At 39.8% G+C, this 27,072-nt stretch overlaps 1 protein-coding gene across 1 annotated transcript in view; it reads left to right on the forward strand.

The window, feature by feature from the left end:
• The first annotated feature begins 8,455 nt into the window (after positions 1-8,455).
• Positions 8,456-27,072, forward strand: part of lrp1bb (low density lipoprotein receptor-related protein 1Bb) — a 234,865-nt gene continuing 216,248 nt past the window's right edge. The window contains exon 1 of the mRNA XM_027291061.1: positions 8,456-9,501. Coding sequence (XP_027146862.1) covers positions 9,411-9,501 — 91 coding nt within the window. The 5' untranslated portion in view covers positions 8,456-9,410. The remainder of the gene's footprint in view (positions 9,502-27,072) is intronic.

The following is a 27,072-nucleotide window of genomic DNA, read 5'->3' on the forward strand; positions in this document are numbered from 1 at the left end:
TTTTCTCATGAAGTAGTGGCTTAAAGCTGCCTCTCATTTGGCGTGAGATTAAATGATATTAAACCAAGATTACAATACAGATTACTACAAGGAAGGGGTTGTGTTATTGTGATAGTTTTGAGCTGCTACGTAGAGATGGGTAATGGTTACAGAATGACAAAAAAGATACTTTTGATCTTGCATCTTCATCTTTGTCTTTCCCCCTGTTGTTTGAGCGTGCAACTTCACCACAGCATGACAAGCATTTTCTCAGGAGCAGCTGTTTTGTCTTAACTGCACTTGTCAAGACTGATTTGTCTGACCTCAGTCTAGGAGAGAAAAGGGAAACAAAAAGGAAAAGACACACTGGCTTCGGACAAACAAGCTATTCTCTTCCTCGGGTCATATTATGAACTATGCACTGTGCCTCCTGAAACATTGATGCCTGCAAAATTCAGTGTACAGTTTGTAAAAAAAAAGAATCAATTATTCATCTGGTACTGTTTTTTGATCCATCAACCTTTTTCAGAGTTGAGTTAATGCTTCATAAAGGTTAAACATGAAGAGAGAGACAGGGTGAGGAGAGGGAACTCCAGACGTGGTCGACTTTTCTCCAACTATCCATCAATCATACAGTGGTAGGCCATTAGACGAGGCAAGGCACAACCACAAACTGTCAGCTTCAACATAAATGCTATCAACACAACTCATGCAAGATAGACAACAGAAAAAGCAAAGATAATCAACAGTGCAAGGACAGCATGGGAGGGTCTTAATGGCCAAGCTGGATGTGACAGTGCAAGTGGTCAGAGATAAAACGTCTATGAATGATCAGTTGTGTATGCCACTGTTGATGCAACATGGAGATTGCGTTCTTTATCGCAAGGGTTCTTTTTGACTGGCTCTCAAGCTTGGCATGGATTTCAAGAAACAGATGGCGCCTGTCTGTAGATGCATCCAGGCTGATAGCAACCATGCAATCCAATGGCAGATTGTAGTTTTAGTTATACAAACATTTCCAGGAGGCAACTGCTGCGGAGGTAGAAACAATCTCATTGTTTGATCTTAACTCAGAGCCAAAGAACCACTGATCTTTAAATCTCAGCTTGGGGCTATTTAGCCTACGCTAGTTTCAAAAGAATGTTAAATTATTAGTTTCCTACTATTTTACCTCAAGTGCTTACTTCATAAAATTTATTTAAATATGCAAATGTATCCAAATGTTTTTTTTTTAAATAGATTTTTTAGCCTTTTTTCTAGTCAACAACCATGAAGCTTTCTTTTAACATCAAATGTTTTTGAAAATGGATATGCCTCTCACAGAATAAATAATAAAATGAATGGTGGATGGACATTTTAACATGTCATAGCAGAATAAGTTACTGTTAATGAATCCACTGTCTTTGACAAATCAAAATGTCTGCTGTCCACTGTGCACACTGTGGTCACTTACTGGGACATTTGAATAGAGCCAATATTATCCATGACGACTGTGTCTTTTCTATAAAATCCAAGTCAGAATGTCTTATATGACCTTGACCTGTGTTCACTTTTAGGCCAAAAATAATTGCCTAGTGTTGCAGGCTGGCTGCCACTGTGGGGTTCCCACAGGCACAACAGTCAGTTACAAATTATTAATTTGTTCTCTCCTCAGCCCAACAAACACTTCAACATGATTACACCGTTCATTAACAAAACTACAACTCATATATTTTAGGATAATGCATTCGTCAGTCCTTTTGATGTGTGTGTTGTGGTCTTCTCCCTCGAGGTCCAGCACACTACTGTGTTAAAAAGAAGAAAGACAACAAGCTCCAGCTGTGTTAATCAACTCACATGGCACTGCTCTCCTGAGCTGTCCCCACACCGCTCTCTCTGCTGCAGCAGAATGCCAACTCAGGCCCCTCCACCCAGCTGTGTAGATGGATTTCAAAATTAAGGTGCAAATACATTGTAAAATGAAGAACTCCATGCATTGTGTTAATACTTGCATACGATGTGCTGCTGAACCACAGTATCATGTTTCATCTTCAAAAATGGTCAGTGACATGGCAATTTTTTTTTTTAAAATGGACTTTGGCTCTATATACAGCAGTAAAGTTTAAGGAATCATTTCAGGTATTCATGATGAGCATTTAAAAGTGTGGTTGAGTCATTAGTATGAACCAATGACAGTATAAAGAATGGAGTGACGTCACCCATAGGTTCCCAAAGTGCTGTTTTGATGACGAAAAACACTGGACATGTTGGATGGACGTCTTCTTCCACTTCACAGCTAATCTAAATATCATATAATAAATATAAATATAATATAATATAAATATAATATAATAGGCATAAAGTTAAACTGGTACCAAACCATACCAATGTAATTTTGTCCTCAGTATGACTTATGTCTTTCTCCATAATAATACCATAATAACTCAATGAACTGCCAGTCAAGTTGGCTGTCCCCTAATGAAAGGAACTTTTGAGAAGTCTAAATTTAGTAAGGATTTGCTGTGTGTTATTAATAATTATCTGTTTGCTAGTCGAAATAATGTAAAGCTATCTCCGCCTCTGTCTAAATTACATTCAGAAAAAAAAAAACGAAAAGCAAACTCAAACCAAGCATGAAGCTATAAATGCCCTAAAGCAACCTGCAAACCTGATATTATGTTGGAACCTGTCAGGCTTCAGCTTTCTTTGAGAGGAAAAAACCTCTCTGCCCATGCATTATTTCTGTCACCAGAGCCATTGTGACTCTACTGTTTGTATAACAATGACAACTCCAAACTGTGTGGCTAGGTAATAAGGTAATAAACTCAAAGAGAGAGAGAGAGAGAGAGAAAAAAAAACAGTACTCATTGCTTTGTTGCTCCTTGCTTTTCATTTCTTTCTTTTTCTTGAGTCTGACAAGACTGCACACACATGACATCATCGAGTTTTGATAGCAAATTACAGAATTGATCTGGAGCTCAGCAGGCAATTAACAGTGTAGAGCCACGGTGCATATAAATGAGCCCAGGCAAAGAAGAAAAAAAATATGTTTCCTGCAGCACATTGCTAAAATTCTACAGTGCAAGACTCTTTTGATGTCAGTACCTGGGAGCTCTGTGGGAGACATTTCCAGATCACTGCTGTATTTGATTTCCCCCACTGATCAGAGGAAACCGATTTCTGACCCTTCACACAGGCATGATAAAAACCTGCAGTATAATGGATTATTTCCTTCCTTTGTCACTTCACCTCCAAAATCCTGCAACTCCCTTTCTCATTCACTCTCTCTTTCTCTCTCCTATTCAGAACTGAACAAATACTCCATGTCTTTACAGGTGCTACAGACACAAAACCAATATTGAAGCAGACGTAACCGCCAACATTATTGCCGTACTGTTCCCTCCAACAAGGAGACGACAACAACGGTGCTATTCAGTAACCATGCTGGGAAGTTGGTAGTCACTGCTTGTTGATAGAACACTCTCTCCCTCTCTTTTCCTTAACGCCTGTCGACTTGGAAAAGGCAATTAATATTCCTTTGCTGAGTAGAGGCTTTAGTTTTAGGCTGATCACGTGGAGCATACTGGCTGCCACCTCCTCTCTCTTACAAGTCAGATAATTACCTATTTAGATGTTGCTGAGGAAATGTGTGCATGTGTGTGTATATGTGCATCCCTGTGCATGTGTTGGCCTGCTGCCACAGCTTGTGAAAAGAAGAACCATGAAGTGGATCTGTCACTATGAGTTAGAGACACAGGATGGCTGCCCACCAAGAAAAAAACAGAGAGAGAGAGAGAGAGAACAGGACACTAAACTGGACTTTCAAAGCCACAGACTGCATTTTCATGCCTTAATTTTTTATTTTTTATTTTGCGGTTGCTGTTTTTGAATGTCCGCACACAGCAGCCAACAAATTTCATTAGTGTCTTATGGCGGATTTAATCGAAAGCTGTCATATCTCTGTGGTTAATGGGCTTCAAGTGGCGGCTGTTGAGGTGAAGGGCTTTCTCAAAGGTCAGCTGACTCATCACCACAGCTTACCCCCTTCAGCTCTACGTACCCACACCTCTTAAACCTCAATCGGGGATGGGAAGCGTGGCCATTCATTAGCTTGGTATCCTGTGGCTGTCTCTTTCATCTTACTCCTCACGTGCTCTCCACTGCACAACTGTCGGCCCTTCTTTTACGATCCTTCTTCCTCAGTTGAAACACTTTCAGTGGACCCCCAAAGGTACAGAGGGTTGAACTGCTGGGAAACTGCTATTGAACCCCCTCCAGCTCTCGCATGCACCCTCTCTCTCTCTCTCTCTCTTTCTCTCTCTCTCTTGCTGCCTACATATCTCCCTCCTCCACACTGAAGCCATCAGGATCCTTCGATGTCTCCCGGCTCTGCTCCTCTATCTGTTTTTTTTTTTTTTCTTCTTCTTCTTCTCTACTGCCAATCAGAGGAGCATTTCTCATGGAACTACTTGTGGCAGGAAAGAATGACAGCGAGTGGGAATGTGTGAGGGCGTGCTCGTGTGTGCAAGCATGCGCGTATGGGCAACAAAGCCTTGCACTAAGCTGAGGGCGGCTCCAAGGTCCCCCCCGAGGCAAAGCTGAGATTGAGTTCATTATTCAGTAGGAGTGTGTTCCAGCTGTGCGAGGAGAGAGATGGCGAGCTTCTCTGTCTGTGTTGTGGCTCGTCCAACCCTGCCGTCCACTGGGAATGGACACAAAATATTGCAAAGGACAAAGACTTTAACTGTCACACACACATATGGGCAGACAGCATTTTTTTTCGCCTCATAGTTTGGCTTTCGGTTTAAATTGGAACGGTTTTAATTTTGAACACAAGATCACACTGAGTGTACTTTTTATTTGCCATCTAATTTTATAGTTTAATTGTAATATAGACTATCTATTGCCCCCAATATGACTATGATGTACACATGGAGCGGCACTTAACCAGAATTCTTATGTATCCCTAGATGGCAGTAGTAAGTCAGTGCATTGCCCACCACAGAGTCTTTGGATCTGTGCGTGAGCATGTCTGCTTGTTTGCCTTCCCTTGAGGTTGATAATGTCTTTCAGTGTGATTTCAAAAATAAACTAAAACAATAATAAAGATACAGTATTTTTGAATAATTTTGGTGTCATGCTGTTCCTAACTTACATGATTAGGGTTTCTCCTTCACTCATGAATAAATACAGTTGTATTTCTGTTTCTTACTTCTTTTTTTTTTTTTTTTATACAAAGGCAATTACCTCGAAATTGCTTTGTTGAAATTGCTCCTCAAACGGCTTTGTGCAAGCACAGGGAATGGCATCACAGCTACTCTGCATTTGTGAGAATTAATTGTATGACGTGATCTGAGTTCTGCATGAAATTTGAACTTAAGGAATGGTTTACATTGACTCTGGATGTTGATGACTGGACAAAGAATCCATATTTGGCACCATTGTTTTAGTTCTAGCTATGGTACGTGAGTGAAGACTCTTAAATCAATTTGATGGCAGCATATCGTGTTGAAACACACACACACACACACACACACACACACGAAACAGCTCTACTCACATTACCCTGACAGCAACACTGTGTGCAACAAAGGTGTAGTTTACATTCACCTTTTCAAAAAATGCAAGTCATTTTCAGTATAATGAGAGTGCTTCAGAGTGATTCATGCAGCAAATGGCTTGTCATCCCACTGCTTGATTAACAAGCACTGAGACCGTGGGGAGCACCCGTGGATCCTCATCACTTTATGGCCCTGGCAGAGGACTGTGCTAGCCCTCCACAGCAAGACGAATCTGACCTCCATTCAGTGCCTTTCTTGCTTTTCCGACTAATAACTGTCAAAGCAAACAAAACTCACGTCAAACCAGATTTCCGGGCTCATTCCTCATTTTATAAAATTTATTTTGACTACTGAGGGGAATCTTGCAGTAACCCTGCCGGGAATAATGCTGAGGCTTTAAGCTGAGGCAAAAAACCACAGCGCCAGAGTTATTAGCCTGATAATGAGCCCGCAACTATGACAGGGTCAAGCAGGGTCAATAGCTGCAGCTAATTTTGGATGACGGCATTGCCAATCCAAAGCAAGAGTAGCTAAGTGAAGCCGAATTCAGTGTGAGAGCTGGCATGGTGAGCGAAGTGCCATCATTCACGTCAGTCAGCGAGAGGAGCTCCAAGGGCAGGGTGCAAGAAAACGATCCACAGTGCGTCACCTTAAACAGATGTACGACCCTGAGGTTATGTGGCGTGTGCGCTGTGTGACTGTTTAGCCGCATGTCATTGTGTACTCATGACAGGTAGACAGACCCCATCCAGTCCTGTATGTCAGGACCTGTACCGCAAGTGAGTGACACGCAATGCATGAGTGGTTATTAGGCTGCCCTAGCCTATGCCATTCAGTAGTACCACTGCCACAAGCGCTTGATTCCCTCTGACACATCTGCACTGAAGCCAAGCCTGCTGGACCACGCTGAGCATTACTCTTATTGACAGGTGCACACCCACTGCAAGCATTGAAACACTCAAATATACCAAAAAGGTATTAAATTTAAGCTGATGTGATTATCTATAAGTGGATGGCTTTTTTTCTAATTAAGGGTAAAGGTGAAAAGAAGAGGCAGATAAGCACACAACACTGACACAGCTCTAGTGCTAGAGCATATGAATCATCCAGAACATATTGTAAATCCAGCACTTTTTAACGGTCAGAAAAGTTGAAGCCATTCAATCAAAATGTAGCCACTATGATTGCGATGGAAAAAGGCAGCCTGCTCTCAACATTCAAGAAAAAAAGAAAAAAAGAAAAAACCTCATGAAATTATTCATCTCTATTTTTTTCCCTCTCCAAAAGCAGAAAACAGTGCAATCCTGGCAGCGAGAAATAGCAGAGACTCAACGTGATATGCCCTTGAAGACTTCCTCATTCTTTGTGACAACTCAATAATAAAACACGACGGATCGTTCCGCATGAAGGTTCGGCATGTTGCCATCTCGTCTAAGATACATTTCTTTGTCACCTTAAACAATGTTTCGCTTAATGAATTTATAACGCCGTGACAGGACATGGCTGCTTATATTTAAGTAGCCCTAACAGCTTGCTTCTTAGGTGGATAATGAACATGTGTTGGAGTACATGTGCATTTAGTAGACAGATTGAAAGAGGGTATGAGAATAGAGCTAAGGTTACAGTGATGTTTCTGTCTGCCATTAGGTCTAGAAATGGCTATTAACAGAGACTATGCTTAGTGACTTCATTAGCAGCAGTTTTCACCTGTTACAATTAGATCTATTACTTGCAAATGGTTTGTGATATAAACGAAAGAACGGCTGTAGAGTTCTTATGGTAGATGAACAATGTCTCTCACAAAATGTGTTCTTAAGGTTGAACAAACTCATTAAATGGATAAAACATATGAAATTGCAGATATTTTTTCTGAAGACTTCTCGTTAATGATATACTTAAAGCTGAGTTTCATTCTTGACCTTAGAGGCAGCAACAATATCGCCATTCACACCTCTCGCTGCTAGTTATTTCATCTACCGACAGAGAAAGGATATCATGTCAGAACTGCTACTAAATGGACCTTGAGGTAAGATGGTTTGGTCAGTCTGTTGCTGTCTGTCAAGAAACATCAGAACTTGAAATTTGTTGGCAAACTTCTGTGATTTTACTTTCCTTTGAATTATCATATATTATTATATATTATATTATTTATTTATGGCACATTGTAACTAACGTTGACTTCAGTTTTGCCTGCTCCCACTTTCCTCTCCACAACTCTGTGTCTTGAAGTTAGCTCAGATGCAGCAGAAAAACATTCTACTGTCGCTTCCTCTTATACCGGGCCTGTGCACGACAGACACTAGCACTCTTAGTCATATGACAACTGTAGCCATGAAGAGCAATCCAAAGCTCATAGGCATGTTATCTTTGAATTATTTTGACATTGTGACAGTGTGAGAGAATTTAGATTCATGCACCACAAAAGACACAAAGACGTGAATCACACAGGTAAAATGAGAGACTTGTAAGAAATGAGTCATAAAGCAAATGAGGAATTCTGAAATACATTTGACAAAAAAACAGCCCACGTCTCAAATAAGACTACTATAAATTTTGCCTGCAAGATCAGAGTGTTAGAATCTAGAATCAAAGAATGTACTGTACTACACTGACAGTCTTGATAAAAGTTGATATGCCAATTATGGGATAATTTCCCCTCTTTTTTCTCTTCTTCCTGCATATTGTATTAACGCATTGTACATTGTAATCATTCAAGACTCTTGTGAGCCAATTAAACTTAAAATAGATGATGATTTCTCCTTTTAAGATTTCTTTCATACATTTCATTTCTTTCACCGCTTCTTTGTTACTTTGAATAAAAAATCAGCAAGGGTCCAAAAAAGACCAGAACAAAATGGATTGCATGGGAAGTTTATCTCAGCGGTACACATCCTTCGAGCAGGAAGACTTTTGAGTTCATTTTTCTTGCCGTCCGTCCAACATTTCGTTTCCCTGTCAAAATTGCACTTACAAAAGCAGCAACATGAGTGAATGACATTAAACTCAGCAGCCTACAAATTATCCTTCATTTAAAATCTGACAGCCACCTCAGCTACTACTACTTTCAATGGTAACGTAAGACGAGGACGTGGGCCTGCTCACTCCATGAACTACTGCTGCAATAAGTAAAGCACTGATACAACAACAACAACAACAAAAATTGATCAATTAAGGTCCACTGAGGGCCGTGTTGAATTATTGTCATGTAGTCAGGTGTAGCTGCTCTTTCAGATCCATGCCAGACTGCAGTGTTCTCTGTGTGGTCCTGTGTGTGACAGTTTGGGGGTGTCCTTGGCTGTGACTGTAAACAAGTCCCACAGCTCAGCAGTGTCTAATGTGACATTTGCACACTTTGCTATTTTCTAAGGCTTACAGGCTAAATCTGTAGCAGAGGGTTTTATAGGAGTACAGACTATTGAACTCTGTGCTGGAGAATATGGTGAGAGCTGCAATTACTCATGCCTCATCCTACATTCTCTTGACTTTTTTCTTCTTTCTTTGAGGACCCCCCTCTGACACCCACACCACTGTCTGTACAGCCACGACCAATATGATGAATTCCAGGCGAGCTGCGCCACCTTGACGGCATTTAATCATTGAGAAAAGCCAGGGAAACGTACTCATTCTTTATCCTCCTACTCTACCACCCCGCCTTTTCCCTCCGTCCCTCTGACTCTCATCTCTCCTGCCGTCTCCGGTGCGTCTGTTTGCTGTACAGAGCGGCGTTGTGCATGTGTCGCGGAGCGGGGGGAGCGCTGCACTGTTCTGCGCACTGGTTCATCGAATAACGGCTCTCGACAACCGGGTGGTGGTGGAGGGGGAGAGTGGACCCGGACCAGGAGCAGGACCAGGAGAAGCACCGTGGCTCTTTATAGCCCGCTCTCCGAAAACATGTCCGAGTTTTTTCTACTCGCCTTTCTAGCCCTATTCTCGGGATTATTTCCGTGCGCCGAGCCCTCTACAGTGTCGGACGAGGATAAAGGTAAGGAAGAACCCGGGCCGTCGGGGATGCGCAGTCCGATGAAACTTGGCACCACAGGCCGTCTTAGTGCAGTCTGATGTTGCTGGATCTAAACCTTTTTTTTTCATTCAGTTCATGAAAGATCAAGATCAAGAGTTGATCCTTAAAAAATTGCTTTTGTCCAGTGTGGGATGTCACGTTGGAAGTCTGCATCTTTTCTGTTGTTACCACATAGGGTGTTCAAATGTTGCATTGTGATGCATCCCCAGCTGATAAACTACAAATAACGATACCACCTTTGAAATAACACATTGAACTTGCCCCGCGCGTTTAGCAGAGCTTTTCTTTGTATTTTCAGGAACATTGTTGAGGCTGTTGGGATCCTGAATAGATTCAGTTAGTCTGTCTGCAGGCGCGTAGCAGCGCTATCCTCCAGTGCAGCAGGTGAAAATATCGCTGTGCCAAAGTGTATTTTGTCTTTCCCCGAGCTGTAGCCTGTATCTCTGCCCGGGGATCATCTTAACATCGGATGGAGATGGAGACGCAATTGATAGGACTAATTCTGCACAAGCAACTCAAGATATTCAGTACAGTGTCTAATACAGTGATGTCGGAAACTCATTATGGACTGTTGCATGTCTGAATTTTACTGATTGATATAGAATTTGTCTTATTTGTACCCATGCTGAGTGCTGTTTCACCCTTTCTTTTTCTACCATATATGTAAGGACCATTGAGGGTAAAGCCAACCAAACTCACTTCACCTATTAGGCTTTAATTTGCACTGTCTCAATTTATTTTGCCTATATCTTCAACAGCTTTTTATATTGAAGGGTACTTATTAAAAGTATCATGGACGTACGTTTTATATCCATATATATCCTTCATTAGGTTACTTAATTTCAATGGAAATATGATTGTTTGCTTAAACTATGTTTCAACATAACCATCAGTTCAATTTGAGTAGAGACATGCTGAATTATAGGTGCTGGGAAGTATAGTTTTAGAATGATCGACTGACAAGAAGCAAAAAAAAAAACAAAAAAACATAATTTAATCCATTAATTTCTTGCCTCAGCGTCACAGTTCCCTCACTTCTTCATTCTCCAGCATAGCAATGAATGTCAAGACTGCTTGGCTTGTTGTGAAATGACACCGAATGCCCTCCAACACAGCGTGGAAAACAGCAACTAAGAGTTTGCTTGGCAGTCACAGTAAGCGAGAAAAACACTGTTTATCTCTCTCTGTGCATGAAATAAAAAGATGCATCTGTCTCTTGATCTTCCTGAGGATGCCCCCGCTCTGAGAAGGGGTGTAAGAAAAGAATACACCCACCTAAAATTTTTTAAAAGAGTTTGTTTTTGTCGTCAGCATTGCAGCACAGAGCTTTATTAGTGTAGCTTGAATCAAAAGGAAGAGTTATGTGCCATTGATTGTACATCGTCTGGGCTGTTACAATATTTAAATTGTGAACAGTTAAAGCTGAGATACATTCAGACACAAGCAGATCTGAAAGTGTACTGTATTTGGGACCTGAATCTTTGTCTGCAAAGCGATGCCGTCCTGCTCCTCTGTGTTACATGCAGAATAAAGGAAAGCTCTTGTAGCTTTGTCTAAGTGGACAGTAATGATAATAGCATTTCTTATTTCTTCCAACACCAAAGCTGGTTGTTAGGCTAATTAGTCAGATATTAATTTGCTTTGTGGTAGTGGCGTTGCTACGTTGAATGCCAAGTAGTGAGCCTTTGCTTTTCTTTAGATGAATTTGAAGCATTTCCAGAGCTCATTCATAGAATCACATTGTCTCTCTTGAAGTACCTCCACTGTGTTCCACTGCTTATCACTCGTGTCCATCTAACATTGGGCAGGTTGACCTGGCCGGGCTGGCATGGCTGCACACTGCTGATGTGACAAAACCGCAGGCTTGAGAACTTCAGACAGTATACGCTGCCTGTTTATTTGAATTTTATTTTTTTTTTAATCCAAATACCCTTGATCTAAGTCAGTGACCTCAGCACCAGATAAGCATCATCTAGCACAAACAGCTCAAGGTTGTTTGAAATGTATACCCCATTTAAAAGATGATGGTATAGTGGAAGACACAGATAGGTCCACACACTAATGCAGGGAAGGCTGCCTTTAGGAGCTAATTAAGTGAGATAGTGAGATAGTATCGGAGGAGTCTACTGTATGTGATTGCCTGTGTGTGTTAGTGTGTGTATGTGTGCAAAGGCCAGCACAAAATCTAAATGACGGACAAGACATTCACTATTTGTGTGAAGAAGTCTGTAGTGTTTCTTAATTTTAAATCATTTAAGTTTGTCTTTCTTCAAATTTACAAAAAGAGTCAACACATCTTTAGGGCAGTGTGATAGTAGTTGTACTGTAACATGTAACAAAAGACTTACAGGATTAAACCAAAACTGCATATGTTTAGATCATAACATATGAATATAGTACAGGAAATTATGTTGTGTATAAGAAGAGTAACTTAATGTGCCCCGTTGAAGTCTGGTATTTTACCACTCAGTGGAATGGAAGAAGAAACAGTGATTTGTTTTACAACCTTAATGACACTGAAAATGAGTTTCATTTTGTTTTATAATGTGTTATTGTTCTATTTTACTGTGAACTGCACAATACTTTGTGTAGTAAGACATTCATTGATTTTTGTAAACATGGATGACACAATGACTTGGCTTTTCACATGTGAAACGTTTAAAGGACGGGGCTGTCCAATGATGTTAAACTCGAAGTTCAGTTTTCTCGTCACATGGAGTGTGCTTTATTCTGTATAAAAAGTTGTATAATGTTTTGTAAGTTCTGAAAAAAATATTACCTTAATTTTTTTTAAGATACCCTCAAGCTGTCTAATGGCTTTTGTAGGATTCAGTGTTTTCAGAACTTGCCCCATACTAGGGACGGCAGGTCAAGATATTTCATTCTGTGCTGCTTCAATTTTGACCACTCGTTTTTAAAATCTTTCTCTTGTGAGTCTTTGAACTTTATGGACGTGCAGCACTACTGGAGTACCACTTAAAGTCTGCAAGTTACTTAGAAAAAAGCCTGGGAGAGAAGAAAAAAAAAGCCTCGGGATAAACTTTAGGCTGTAGCATTTATTGTTATCTGGAAGTAGAAGTACACATAGTGATATAACTGATGTTTTTCTTTTGGTTTTGTACCAGAGGTGTTTTATAAATATTTATTTTCTGGTGCATAGGGATTTCTACTAAGTAACTATAACTACAACTACAAATACTAGTACTTCTAATAATAGTAACGTAATCATAAGTGATGCTGTGGTGTTGATAAGTATTTCTTAGGCACAGAAGGGTTTTTATTAATGTCTTTTGTCATGGATTGTGATAGTGTCACATATTTAAAAATGTCCTTTAATTGAATGTAATCAAAGCCAGACTGTTAGTGTTACAGCAAGGGACACCATGTAACATTTCAGGGATTTAGGCATTAATAATCTGTGACATGTGCACAATTACTATAACTCTGCTTCCTTAGTGCTGCTGAGTTAAATAAATGTTCACTCCACTTAATGTCACCATTGTATCCAAACTCATTTAATAGATAGCTTGGAAGCAGGAAATTGGTCACTAAATTATAGTTGGACATGATAAATTGCGACCAAATGGAGATTATGTAAATCATTTGCCTTTAGCGACACTAAACCCAAATTTTTTTTCTGTTTTTGATGGTCTTGAGGCCTTTCTCTGACATTCAGTTGGTATTATACTGTATGAAGATCAGGATATCATTTTTACAGGAGAACTGCAGGGTACTGACTAAAGTTTGACCTTCAAAGGTTGGACTGAATTCTGTTTTCATAGCTATTTCACGTCTTTTTCTGGAAAGCATTAACACAAAATGAGCCCGCCAGCTGCAAGGCCTCCTTTGTAGGTAGCTCGATTTTCTGTCCGCATCCTGTTCTGACACGGCAGCATAAATGTCCACCTCAGCAATAGGTGATCCTCAGGACGGAAAGTGCTACTCTGTCTTCAACCAGTGACTTGAGAAACCACATAGAGTTTCCAGTTAAGGTCTGGAAAGAGTGAATAACAAGGCACAGGAATGGATGAAGGTGAGGGTGGTCTGATGAGGGGGTGACACACTTACCAGCACTGTATTTCTTGTATAAGTAGAAGTCAGCAAAAGGAAACTTTAGGAGTGGGTAGTGGCTGGTGGTATGGTGTTGTTTTTGGCATTCATGTCATCCGTTCTATACTTCAGGTGCTTTTTATTGACCCTTGCTTCAGAAGTTTGTCTTGGCTGGAAAACCAGACAAGTCGTCAGAACAGCCTTACAGCTGGTAACACGATGAGGTCAGCTTTACTTTGCACATGGGCCGATTAAGCACTTCTATCAAACCTCAACATTAAAGTTTTTCTCCTAAAAGTACTTTCAAACATCAAACTAGTCATCACTGGTTTTCTGAGGTTTGTTTGAGTGAAGTGCTTAGACAGCATGTTTGCAGGATTGCATTCAGTATTTTACGAGCTATGAAAAGACATTAAAAGAGCTGACACATCTATCCAATGATGTCAGCTAAGTGTTGCTGTCATTGAGCTGTTACATCTATCTCAGGGCAGAGGTGAAGTATGGCCTCAAGCTACAGGAGACAGCAGTGAAAACAGCCTGCACACATCTCATTATGTTCTGCGGAATGGTAGGGCTGGGCTGACTGAAGTTATTGAACGAAGCCATTGGATTTTGATAGTGTCACCTTTAATATCACCTCACACAGTCTTAATGGGTTACAATTGAATCAGTAATGCATTGGCTCAGGTTGTGAAAGCCATTGCCTGTAAATTGACTTGTGTCATTGATTACCAATGGAAGGAGGAGCTACATTTTTGACCCACATGATCTGTTTGTGTTGATGTTCTGGGTAGACTTAATTATGTGGATGGCATGAGGTTTCATATTAGATTTTTCCAAAATGTAACATAATCTAAAATATAAATAACTAATCAATACGTCTTTCTTCGGAGAAGCCCCATTTCATAGGGGCAGAATACAAGAGCTAGGCTCAGCCTTGTATTGACATGGCTGCTTGATAAGGGTGTGTAGATAAATTATTAATGGAGGAAAGCATAGCTGTTTTATTGCCAAATATGTTAATGAAAATGGGGCTCATACGGGCAGCGATGGGATAAACCATTCTTCCCAGTAGTCGATTTGAGCATGAGATCATTAGTGGGTGATGGATAAGATAGAAGGTGTCATAAAATGAAATGCAAGGGTGATGTAATGCGCTTTGTAAAAGGGAAAAATCCCATGCACAAGCGGGACCATGTGCTGAGACACAAATCCAAGTTATGACACAGACCAAGTTATGAAGCAGTCTTAGGATAGAATAGATACTTTAGTGATCACTAAGTGAGGAAATAAATTTTTCACTCAAGTTTTTTATATACAACCGGAAATAGAGGCACACACACACACACATACACAAGGGGCTCACAGACATGCAAATGTAGAAAGATGGACTGATCGCAATGTAGCAGCACTCTGGGAGCAGTTATGACTTCGGCACCTTTCTCAAGAACTGGCACCTCTCCAGCTACCAGTCCACCCTCCATACTTTGATCTATGCTGGACTTGAACTGTCCACCCTCTGGTTCCCAAGCCAAGTCCCTATGAACTGAGCTCCTGCCACCCGTCATATACTGTATATCTTCTAAGGCACAATGGTGTAGAGAGTATCAGCATAAGCCGCCTGCATGGTAAAGGTTAAAGTTGGGCAAACACCTTTTCTGGGAATGTCTTGAAGTGGGGAAAGTGTCTCTGTCTCGGGTTAAAGCCTGTCTGTCAGTTTAAAAGAGTGACTTACTAGCTGGATGGAGCCAGAACCCTGAGGAGATGCCCCCTGCATAATATTGTGTGCTCAGCATGTGTAGACGTTCAGTGTGGCAGTAGTGGACCCTAGTGGATCTCACTGCTGCTCTTGCCTAGTTCTTCCATTCTGTCTAGACTGGCCTCAGCTTTTGACCAATGGGCTAAAGTATGCAGTGTGTGTACACACTACACCTTGGAGTGGCAGTAGCTTAGTCTGATTTGGCTTGGGCGGTTTAAGTCCAGCATGCACCACGGTATAGAGGATGGACTGGAAGCTGGAGAAGTGCCAGTTCACCTCTTGGGCACTGCAGAGGTGTCCCTGAGCAAGGTACCAAACCCTGAACTGCTTCCAGGCTGCTGTATATAAACACTTGAGTGGAAAAAGAATTTCCCTCGATGGATCAATAAAGTTGTCTATTCTATTCTTCTATTCAAATGTGCACCTAAATGCAACAGCAGGGACCTCTAGCAGGGACCCACGGAGGTTATGTTACCATGGGAATAGATAGTGTGGAGCGCTGCTCAAATATATATAGAGAGAGGGAACAGGAGCATTAACTTCACTTTTTTTATAGTTTAACCTCACGCTTAACTTGCGAGTCTTTTTTTTTTATCACTGGTGTCTGTTGTCTATCCTTGCAAAAAGGACAAAGCTCCTTTGATTGATTAGCTGAGTGGTTGGTATGCAGTTGGCTGACCTAAATCATTTTATTGGAGGTGTTATTGTATTGTTCTGTGCTTCACTGGAGCCTCCAGACTGACAAAATGAGACAAAGCATTATATTAGTGTCAGTTAACATTATGAAGCATACTGTTCATTTAAAAAGAGTTAAGGGGCTTTTCTTTTCCATGTGTGAGGCGGTGAAGAGGCGGCCATATTTGGTGAGAGAAAATCATGCTGCATAGATTGTTTGTTCATTGTTGTTTGAAGAAGCTGTTATATTTCTTGGCACACTAACATCCAAATATTAAACTGGCAATATGGAGATCCTCTGGTTAATGTATGAGCTTGTGTGCGCCGAGCAGCCTATGGCTCAGCCCCAACAACAAGCATCTTGCTGATTAATACTTGAAGATTTGATTCATCACATTGTGTGGGCAGAGAGCATTTCCTGCTAGTGTCCATACCAGACACAGCAGGATTTAATTTAGGTGAATAGTTCAGAGATAGATGCTTTGCTGTGCTGCAGCATTACTTTGTGAAGCTCAGTGAATTATTGCAGTAAAAAAGGAATCTTGTGTAGCATATTTTCAAATGTTGTCTTTTTCTGATTGGTGGATCACACCTGAAATTACTTGGCTGACAAAAATGTGGACAAAAGATAGACTGGCTGTTACAGGTGGACCATGACCAATCTGCAGGTCAGAAGTGCTGGTGTCGAGCCCCGAGTGACAACGGTGGTGGCCAGAGGACCAGAGTGAGGGCTGCTGAAGCCTGGCTGGGGACTCTCTCTCCCAGCTGCCACCTGGCACAGACCGAAGGCTCAGGGCCCCATCATGCAGACTTGGCCCAGAAAACCAGAACAGGGGAGGGATTCATCCATCCCCCAACAAGCTTCATTCAGCAGACAAACCTAAGGCCAGTTGGTGATGCTGGGCTGTGTCCTTCGTAAAAGAGGAATTGGAGCACTTAGCAATTAAGAAATATTGAGCCATTGAGGTGTTTTATTTTAATGTACAGCTACGTAATAATCCATAATTTCCCTTTATGGATTTAAACATAAAATGCTTATGCAGTAACAGCTAACCACAAAACTGAAGATATTTTCTTTTTTGCCTGATTTGTTTTTCAGTCTTTCTCACAAGCCATTGCCTTTTAAAGAGCTGCAGTATATTTCAGCCATTAAATCAGAAGGTGAATACACAGAATGAAATGATCTGTAGTTAAGATGCAGGGCAGTGTATGGTGTACAGTATGAGGCACGCAGCATTAATGAAGACAAAAAAAGAAACATACAAGCTGTGTTTATTGTATACCACACACATGCAAAACACATGCACAGGCATAAAATGACTGTATGTTCCCTGTCTGTGTCGTGGTTGTTTTCCCTGGCAGAGCTCACCGTAGCCCGCTCCAGTTAGATGGAGGATAGAAAGGGAAATTACTGGCATCATTTTCATGCCTGTGTACCAAGCAGCGAGTGACTACATCACATGTGCAGTCAGTTTATTGTCAGCAGCTATGAAATTTTTGGCTGCACTGAGAATATCTACCAGTCTGATTCTTTCAATATCAATTTGGGGGAGCCAGTCTAAGACTATTTCCAAGCCTGACAGTGCACTAAAAGAGGTTTTTGGTCCTAAAATATTTGTGAGACAGCCACTAAGGATGAATAATTTAATACACTTTCATAGCATAGTGCATGAATTGAAAATCAAAGATATAACCGCACTGCTGCCCCTACTTACACCTGCAGCAAGCACATTCGCTCTCAACAGCTGTGATACTGTTGGCCCACGAGGATTGAGTTCAGTCTTGTGGCAGCACTATCACTGAGTTACTTTGTGTTAAAATTAGATTGCCAAATACATCACCACCAGCTGTCATCAATCTGATTCAGTATGATTCCCTATCATGCTTCCGAGCTGCTATTGATCTCTGGTCCCCGCCACCCTCTCTTCTCGTACACTGTTGGATTGGGAGCCCTATTAACTGCGTTCCCATCAATCACAGTTCACCCATGTTTGTTTGCAGAAGTCTTTGATACGATTAGAGCAACGTTCTCATGCTACGTGGTTTTCTCCCGCTCTATGTCTTGTGTCAACTGATTTGAAAGGCGTGTAGTCACTACCCTCTTGCTTTAGTGATGTGCCTTGCTGCTCTGTGGCAGAGACCAGAGATTAAGCACTTGGGCCTCAAACATGTCGGCTGTCACAGGTATCTTTCCCTGCTCAATGCCTGATAACGGCCAGTTGTTCCTGAAACAGCCCTTGCCAAGAAGAGAACCCCAGAGAAATAAAAACCCCTCTGGACTTACAGAGATTTAATATGTTTCTCTTAGCGAGTACATTCCTATGATTGCTTTTGTAGCCTTAGACATGCCAACAACTGAAGAGTAGTACCCATATATTTTTTTTATTTCGAAGAATGATGGATTTTTTTTTTCTATTTAATGTCAGTTCTGACTTTTGACATCCATACACCATGATTACAAATACTTTAAAATCAACCATGCCATGCCTAATTCATTCCTATTAACTTTCAATGCAAAACTTTGCCCGATACGACAAGTTTTCTTTAACGGGAAAAAAGAAATGGCACCACATTGATGAAACATGGAGGTTGTATCTGTAATGTCACCCATAGGTTTCTGCCACCATCTTGCCAGTCCTGCCTGTGTTAATCCAAAAATGGGCATAGACATAGAGCATGGGTCAGGCCCGGGGTGTTCAAACAAACCACCTGTAATGGCACCCGCCTTTAAAAGTGGATGCCCTGTTAATTATGCATAACTTTAAGCCTTAATATAAATTAAACAAGTGAGTTATATAAAAATTATTGTATATCTGTCATGAACAGGATTATTAGCTATAGAGACCAGAACTGTTTGTTTCAGTTTCTGTTCCAGTTGCCATTTTGGTGCAAACCAAAATAATGATGCTAGATATGCTTTCAAACTAAGCCCTATGCGGTAACATTTGGACATGGCTCGTACGTACAGGATGTATGTATAGAAGAGAAATTAGGCATTTAGGCATTAAACTAGAAGAGTGCTTTAAAAGCTTTCAAAATCATTTTAATGCTTATTGTGGCTGCATATTGCAAGTAATGAAAAAAAAACATTAACCATGGAAAATATTCACTTCATTTTTGTTATCACTTAAGAGATGTTCTCTGTCATTTAATATAATCACATAGTGAGATCGTAACTACCTCTGTTGATAACTGATTATATCATAATCCTTTTTTGCAGGAATGCTTTAATAGAATTTTATCATAATCTGGTCCCCACATTTTATACTTCTAAGTAAGTGTAAATGTTTCATGTTACATCTGAAGGGTTTTTAATTGTTCATAAAAAAGCATAGCAGACAGCTTGGTATTAATTTTTTTCTTTCATTTATTTATAACAGTATACCAGCATGCACAAAGCAAAGGCAGAAAAAGACATGATGATATTTTTGATCTGGCAATCATAGTCGCACTTCCATCACCTCGGGGCAGTTTAGGGTCTGCACTTCACCAGACTTCAGAATATTTGGACATGGAAACCTTAAAACCACTTTAAAAATATGAAAAACATTCAAATTTCATACAAAATAGACCAGAGCTTCTGACAGTGCTAGTCATTCAGCCTTCAAGTCAGGTTCACATTTGTAATCTGTGTGAAATGAGAGAATTGACCTAAGTAAAGTGAGACCAAAATGTGAGAAACTGAATCCAAGAGATGCAAAATAGCTTTCTCTGTAAATGTCTCCAAACATCTGTTTGTGTATTTTTTGAACAAAGGCGTAAAAATCTGAAGGTCATTTATCATTTTGATAGATTAACACTGAATACTATCCACCTAGCAATCGTAAAATGTTATGTTATTTGAATGTCCAAAGTTCCTTTAGAAAGCCTAATAATTGTGATGTTGTTCATAAATGTGGGGAAAACAGAGGTATTGATGAGGTAAATGATGAAGGGCTAGCAAATAATATTGATATGGTTCTACCAGCTCCTGGCAGCTAATAGCAGCAAAGAGGTAACAACCATTCATCTGCTTTGTGTGGTGGTGTCTGTTCATCTTTTCTCTGCGTCCCTTTATAGATGCATAATAAGTTCTGGTTATTAAATATTATTGTGATCAAGTTGTTGTATGTTGATGTTTCTGAAAATGAAATGCTATTAAATATGCTCCATGTCTCACTATCATTAAGGAAGGGAAACTTAATAATAAAACACTGCCTTTTAACCACTGGTGTGCAGATATGTATGTGTTGCTCGAGGTATGTGGCAGTAATTAGGTGTTAATTCAACTTTATGCTGTAGGAGGTGGCCAATCAATGATACACAATTATCAAGGAAAGGTCACACCAGGATAGTGTTCAACTATTGGACACACATTGGCTCCCAGACATGAAATGATGGCTGAAAATTTGGAGTTAATACCTGAGGTCATGACAATACTTAATAAACCTGCTGTGTTATAGAGATTGTTGGTTGCGGGCATGCACAATACCCCTGTCGTTTTATTGAAGTATCCACTGATTGGTGTGATTTGACATTTTCATTTTTCATTTTCATGCCCCCATGTAGTCTATAAGTGGAAAGACTTTTACTAAAGAGAAGTGATTTCTTCCATCTTTGTTGTATAGTTTCACTTAAGTTACAGCATAAAAAATACATTGAAATGTAATTATTTGTACAATTTAACTGTAGAACACAATGTACCCAACAATATTTATTCACTTTTGCTAGCCTTTTTAAAGAAAGGAGGTGCTGTATTACCAATAACTGTCCACAGTCCTGTCTGCTGTCTGATTATGAGTGTTGCTCTTGTCAAATATTTTTAGTTATGTTGAAAGACAATTTGTGTGTATAGTAACCAAACGTAATTTAATCTTTGACTTGTTCAATGTAAACCAATTACACCTGGCTGGTTTGTGTTTAGCCAGGGCACTTGTGAGGTTAATACTGTAGACTGATTGCATTTTCTGACACTATTGTCTAATCGTTTTATTAGGGTATTTTGCTCTCTGTCTCTCTCTCACTCACTTTCTGTCTGCCTGTTTTTTCTCTCTCTTCCTCTCTCTCTTATATTCTGCTCTTCTTTTCATCCTTTTCCAAGGAATTAATAGCCTTTGGTGGATAAAAAATCAGAGGTATAATTCTAGGAAGGCAATTTTTGCAGTTTGATGGGGACAGCTGAACAGAAGGTGGCCCAGACAACGCTAGTAAAGTTATTTTAGGGAGAGAAGAAAGCAATCAAAAAGAGCAACATCCTCTCGGAAATGTTTAATCACTGTTGAATGATGGAAACCTTCACGAGCCACGCTGGGGTGACATTTATGTTGATGTGCAACACGCACACTTGTTTGAAGCAACAGATTGCATTAGGGTTGTTTGGTGACATAGTTGCTATTGCTGTTTTTTCATGTTTTGTTTGCTTTCATTTGAAGAAAGAATTTGAAATAGTTCATATTGATGTACAAACAACAGCTAGTGCTGTTTGAAAAAAGTTTGAAGTTCAATGAATCATTGTCAACTGTGATTGTTTAAGCCCTCAAATCCGAAGACTCTGTTGTGTACGTCCCAGCAGAGACATCACATCTGTTCTGATCATTAGAGAATCACTTTGTCCTCATTAACCAGAAAATGTCAGTAGACAAACTAGCAAGTATTTACTAGAAAGAAAAGTGATAAGCATCACAATTACACAACAACACCCCCACTGTGGTGTTTGTGGTTTTATGATTTCCTGTAGTTTGTTTGTTTATTTTCATATTAAACTGTACAATATTATGTACTTTATCATAACAAAATTAGTACAGAGACAGATAACAAAAAAAGGTTAAAATGACTGAATTAGTTGTAGATTTTGTCAGGTTTTTGTCAGGTTTTGTCTCAATTAACTAATTGATTGCGTGACAAATTCTCAACTCCACATACAGTACAAGTCAAAAGTCTGGACACACCGTATCATTTCGTGTTTTTTTACTTTTTTTTAACTTTCTGTATTAATGAGGTGGTATGCTGGAATGGTTTCCCATTAGCATGTGTGTCTTGCAAGTTAATTAGTTAATTAGACCATCAGCTCTGTTGATAGTGTTGGCAATAAATAACCCTATTTGACAACTGTTGTCATCCATGTTATAACAAGAATCATTGAGGTAAAGAGAAGCAACAGTCCATTATTACTTACTGACACAAAGGTCAGTCAATCTGGAAAATTTCAAGAACTTAATGTGCCTTCATGTGCAGTTGCAAAAACCATCAGACACTATGATGAAACAAACTCTCATGAGGACCGTTTCAGAAAAGAAAGACCAACAATTATCTCTGTTGCAGAAGATAAGTTCATTACAGCCGTTACCAGCCTCAGACATTGCCAGTTAATTGCACCTCAGATTAGAGACCGCATACAGTAAATACTTCTAGCAGACACATCTTAACATCAACTGTTTGGAGGAGACTGCATGAATCTCACCGGTATGGTCAAATTGCTGCAATGAAATAAGGTTGTCTTTCCACATTTACAATTTGACTTTTATTCATAGCAATAAATCCAAAAGCTGTACTTAATGATGAAGTTGACTAATATGACATTGTGTTGATTTAGTGGTGATTGTTCTTAAAGTGCCTCATCTCGTGGTTCGTGAATTCAATCAGATGTACAGCAATTACATTTCGCCCCTTGTTATTAACCTCTGAGATTGTATAGCAATCAAGATGGATCTGTCTTTTGCGCATTAATGTCATGAGACATTGTAATGACAGTAATTGGCTGTGTGCTGACTCTTACCCTAATCTTTTATGCAGCGGTAGAAATTACCTGACAAGTGGCTTCTATAACTGAGCGACCTCTCCTGAGATACAGCTCACCAAAGCAGCCTATTAACTATTTTGACAAGTGCGTCTTCTTGTCAGGTGTGTCAAGTCCTTTCTGTGAAGCTCCTTAAAATTGACTGTAGTACATACAACAAAGAGTTCTAAAATTAAGCATTCTTGCAAAAGGAGTCTTGAAGGAATGTAATCATCAGTTATGGCAAGCATGACATGACAGTTCTCATTTTTAGATGTTCTCTTCTTGACCTTAGTCTTGTTCGGCTAACCAACATTTTTATGTCTGACTCAAATTTACCTCAGTGGTCTGATTTATCATTCATAACAGTCACTCAAGACAAGGCACATCAGCTCTCTGAAGTCTTTGATGCAGTAGCTACAATTCAGAAATGAAGCCTGCGGAGATATTTCTAGGCAGCTTATGTGTTGTGAGTGCACTAGTTTTTCCATTTCTCTTCCATCACGCCAAGATTCTTGACACAGTTATCAGAGGTCAGGCTCCAGCATCTGTCTCCCCGAGACACTCCTCACACAGGACGTGTCCCTTATCTATGTGGTTACAGTATTCCATAGGTGATGTCTTTGCCAGAACTGAACTCAAACTTTTCAGTAGCAAAGTAGAGATGTGAAATATTACTTTTGGTAACAAAGAGAGTGCTGCAGGAATGAGTCCTAAAATCTGGAAATGAGTTAGCATTTTTGTACTTTCACTTCCCTCATCTCCAGAGTAATAGGTTTTTTGAACGGGTTTTTGGTTAAATGCCTGAAATAGGTTCTGTGGTTACCACAAGTTTAAGAGATTTTAATGTTTTACTCTATAACATAAAATATGTCAGTAAATACCCCACTCATGAAAATTATTCTGACTGAATAAAAAGTTTAAGTATCATAATTTGTTTCCCACAGAGCTTATTTTCTGCATCTAAAATCTGTAGCTAAAACCTCACTGGCTTGTTAGGGCTAGGGCAATGCTAACTTCCGAGTTGGCCTGCGAAAATACGTCATCCCCACAGCACTTTATAGGGTTGCACCAATTCAGTAAAAATACATTAGAGCATAACTAACTTCATTAAACAGATCAAGTATCAATCGGATCGGATATTAACTAACTTCATTAAACAGATCAAGTATCAATCGGATCGGATATAAGAAATTGTCTTTTCATAAACTTATTCACTGTCTTGCAAATAGGTAGATGAGATAATCAGTAATACTCATTTCTTATCTGTTCAATAAATACAAAGCTACAGCCAAAGACTGAACTCATAAGGGGTTATGTGTCAAACCATTTCTTGTCCAGGCACAGAAACTTACTGGAGTTTTAACACCACTCCCCTAAGTTTGTTGTACTCGACCAAGAGATAATCTGACAGATCTGTAAAAAAACACTATCTGTAAAAAGATTTTTCACAAATCAAACAAACCACTAGTATCTATGCGAAGCTAAGCTGCTGGCAGCTTCATAGTTAACAGGCAAACAGAAGAATGGTGTCAAACTTCTCATCGAACCCAGAGGAGCCCCAGAGGAGCTATTTGTTTAAATAGTATTTCTACAGTTTTGTATATGTAGTTAAACATTTATTGATGTGTAGTTGCAGCCTTTTGTTACCTCCCACATAATGAGAATGATCCCAATAAGTTCTATGCTGTGAGGTATACATATTTATAAGAAAAGAAAAAACCCAAGAGTACTAATGTAGGAAAGTAGAAGTGTCTCCTTGGTGACAGAAAACGTAATGTTAATAATGCATTATGCTTTGATAAGTCGCTGGTTAGATATCAAAGTGAAAGGAATAACAATGGTGTTCCTTTCTTACTTCCAAAGAAAGAAGCATATTGCCCAGGTCAGCTCAAGTATGATGGGAGCTTATGAATGTATCATCTGATAGTCAAGCCCTGATACTCCCACTGTGACATGAATGGAGTCCTGCTGTAGAGTTGTTTGAGAAAATAGAGTGTGCCCAACAGCCAGTGGAGCCGCTAGTGTCCTCTGTTTTCTACAAAGGCCTAAATTTGGATGTTCATTCAAACCTAGGAGACTTGGGAGGGGATTTGCATCTGCCCAGTATTTTGGTGTGCCCAATTCTCTCACTGTGGTGTTTCCTATTCAAATGCCGGAGGTCTCCACTACTGCATGTTGAACATTTGCTATGTGGCTTATTTTGGTATGTATATTGTTTATTTATTTCAATAATTAGAGGTTTCATTGTTATCTTTCACAACAAGTATACTCACTACTGTATACACATGGAAATTAAAACCTATCCATTTCCTGGACAATGTTTGTGATTTTCAGACATGGGCAAATAAGAAGTGTGATTCTGTCAGATTAAAATGCTGTCAACAAATCAAACAACTATCACTTTAAGGAGTGTTTGCCATCCAGTTTCTGTTAGATGTGTGGTGGGACCTTTCTGCACCTCAAAATCTTTCATTTCCATAGCCGCCTCAGTGTGAATGTCTGCTTCAGGCGGTGTTTCCCTGTGGATCACAAGCTCTTCATTATTAAAGGCCCCTTGCCGACCATCCTCCACACTTCTCTGACCTAATGACTTTCTGGAGAGCAGAGCTACAGCTTAAAGCTCATCCCTGTTTTGCTCTTTCTGTCTTCTTCTGGAACAGCAGCCAAAGCACTGCATCCTTGTTTTTATACCAATTGGTCGGATGAGAAAATGGGATTGCCCTTTTGTGGCATTAAATATTGATGTGTATTTTCACACATGCAGTGGGGTACAGAACTAAAGTTTAACTAGACAAAAGAAAGACTATAAATATCTTTTAGTCATTGTGCAATTACCATTGAAGTTGCAACATGTATTTTAAACCAAAGTCTTCCTTCTTACAGTGCAGTTACCTCATTTAATTGTTGGATATATAGCTTTGGAAGCTGGCGTTTACCCACTGAATACTGTTACTATTTTTAGTGTTTTTAGAACAACAATCTATCTTTGTAAAAGTATTCAACACAGCACACAGATACACACACAGATACAACAAAAATGTCAAATTCTTCAACTTCTAAATTCAATCAAAACTAATACTATGTGTGTTATATATGTATTTTTTTGTTTGTTTGTTTATTTATTTTAAATTTACAGTACACTGCAGACAGCCTTGTCTGCATATCCTTGTCTGCAGGATTTTTATTTCACCTTGAAAGAAAAAAGAAGATTGGAAATCAGAGTCAAAGTCAAAAATAGCTTAAGCTGTACAGCTATTTTTTCTTTTATCAATATTTTTTGTTATTGGGAAAGCCTGTTGTGTGACTGCGGATGAGAAATCTTAATGCTATGAGGGAAGACGCAGTACATTGATCTCCAAAGCTTGTACAGAATGTTGAAATCAAACATCCTGTTTGTGACGGAGCAGTGCCGTCACTGACTGCGGCCAGCGCTCACACACAGACACACACACAAACATAACCAACACATCTTCCCCATTCCCTTCTGCTACGCGCTAAACAGAACATAACAAAACACACATCCCTCTTCCCCTCACCGGACAATTCAATGTATTCATACACGTACAGATGATAACTTACGGGGTGTGTGGAAATACACCGCCACCACTTACCTGTCCGCTTCCGGCGGAGAAACAGGGCGTACGCATCACCGTCATTATAAAGGAGGATGACGCGCGTAATTAGACACCATGTGATGTGGAGAACTATGTGTTTTTAATCATGTTTATGTTATCGGAGTACCCGGCAGTCTTCTATGGAAGATAAACAGTGAACATACTGCTATAATTTTTATACAATTATTGTCATTATCACTGTATAGGAAATGGCTGTCATAATGGAGGCAATATGTTTATGTTGGTTTTTAGAAAGGTAGTAGTCAGAGTGGGAGGGGCTACCACTATAAAAGGGGCTGCCTGGGCCCCAATCGGAGAGTGTGTGGTTGGTTGAAAAGGAGGTAACAGTGGTTGATTTGTGGTTTGCGAGCTGAGTTATTGAAGAACTTCTCGTTTTTCTCGTTTCCTTTCTTTTGTTTTTTTTGTTTTCTGAACTTGTATATAGAACATTTTTGGTTCATTCGCTTTATTTTTTTTTTGGTCTGTACATATTGGCACTGTATATATTGCACCTGGTGAGGTGGAGAATAAACACCCAAAACATGACCTTCCGACCTGCCTGGATTTTTGGAACAAAAGAACGAGGTTAGCAGAAGAACCCCGCAACACTGTTATTAAGGAAATCTATCTTTATTCACGTAGCTCTTGTATGTACAGTAGTTATGCCTACTTTGCAA

The sequence above is a fragment of the Larimichthys crocea genome, chromosome XVIII (assembly GCF_000972845.2).
Source record: "Larimichthys crocea isolate SSNF chromosome XVIII, L_crocea_2.0, whole genome shotgun sequence".
NCBI classification, from domain to species: domain Eukaryota; kingdom Metazoa; phylum Chordata; class Actinopteri; family Sciaenidae; genus Larimichthys; species Larimichthys crocea.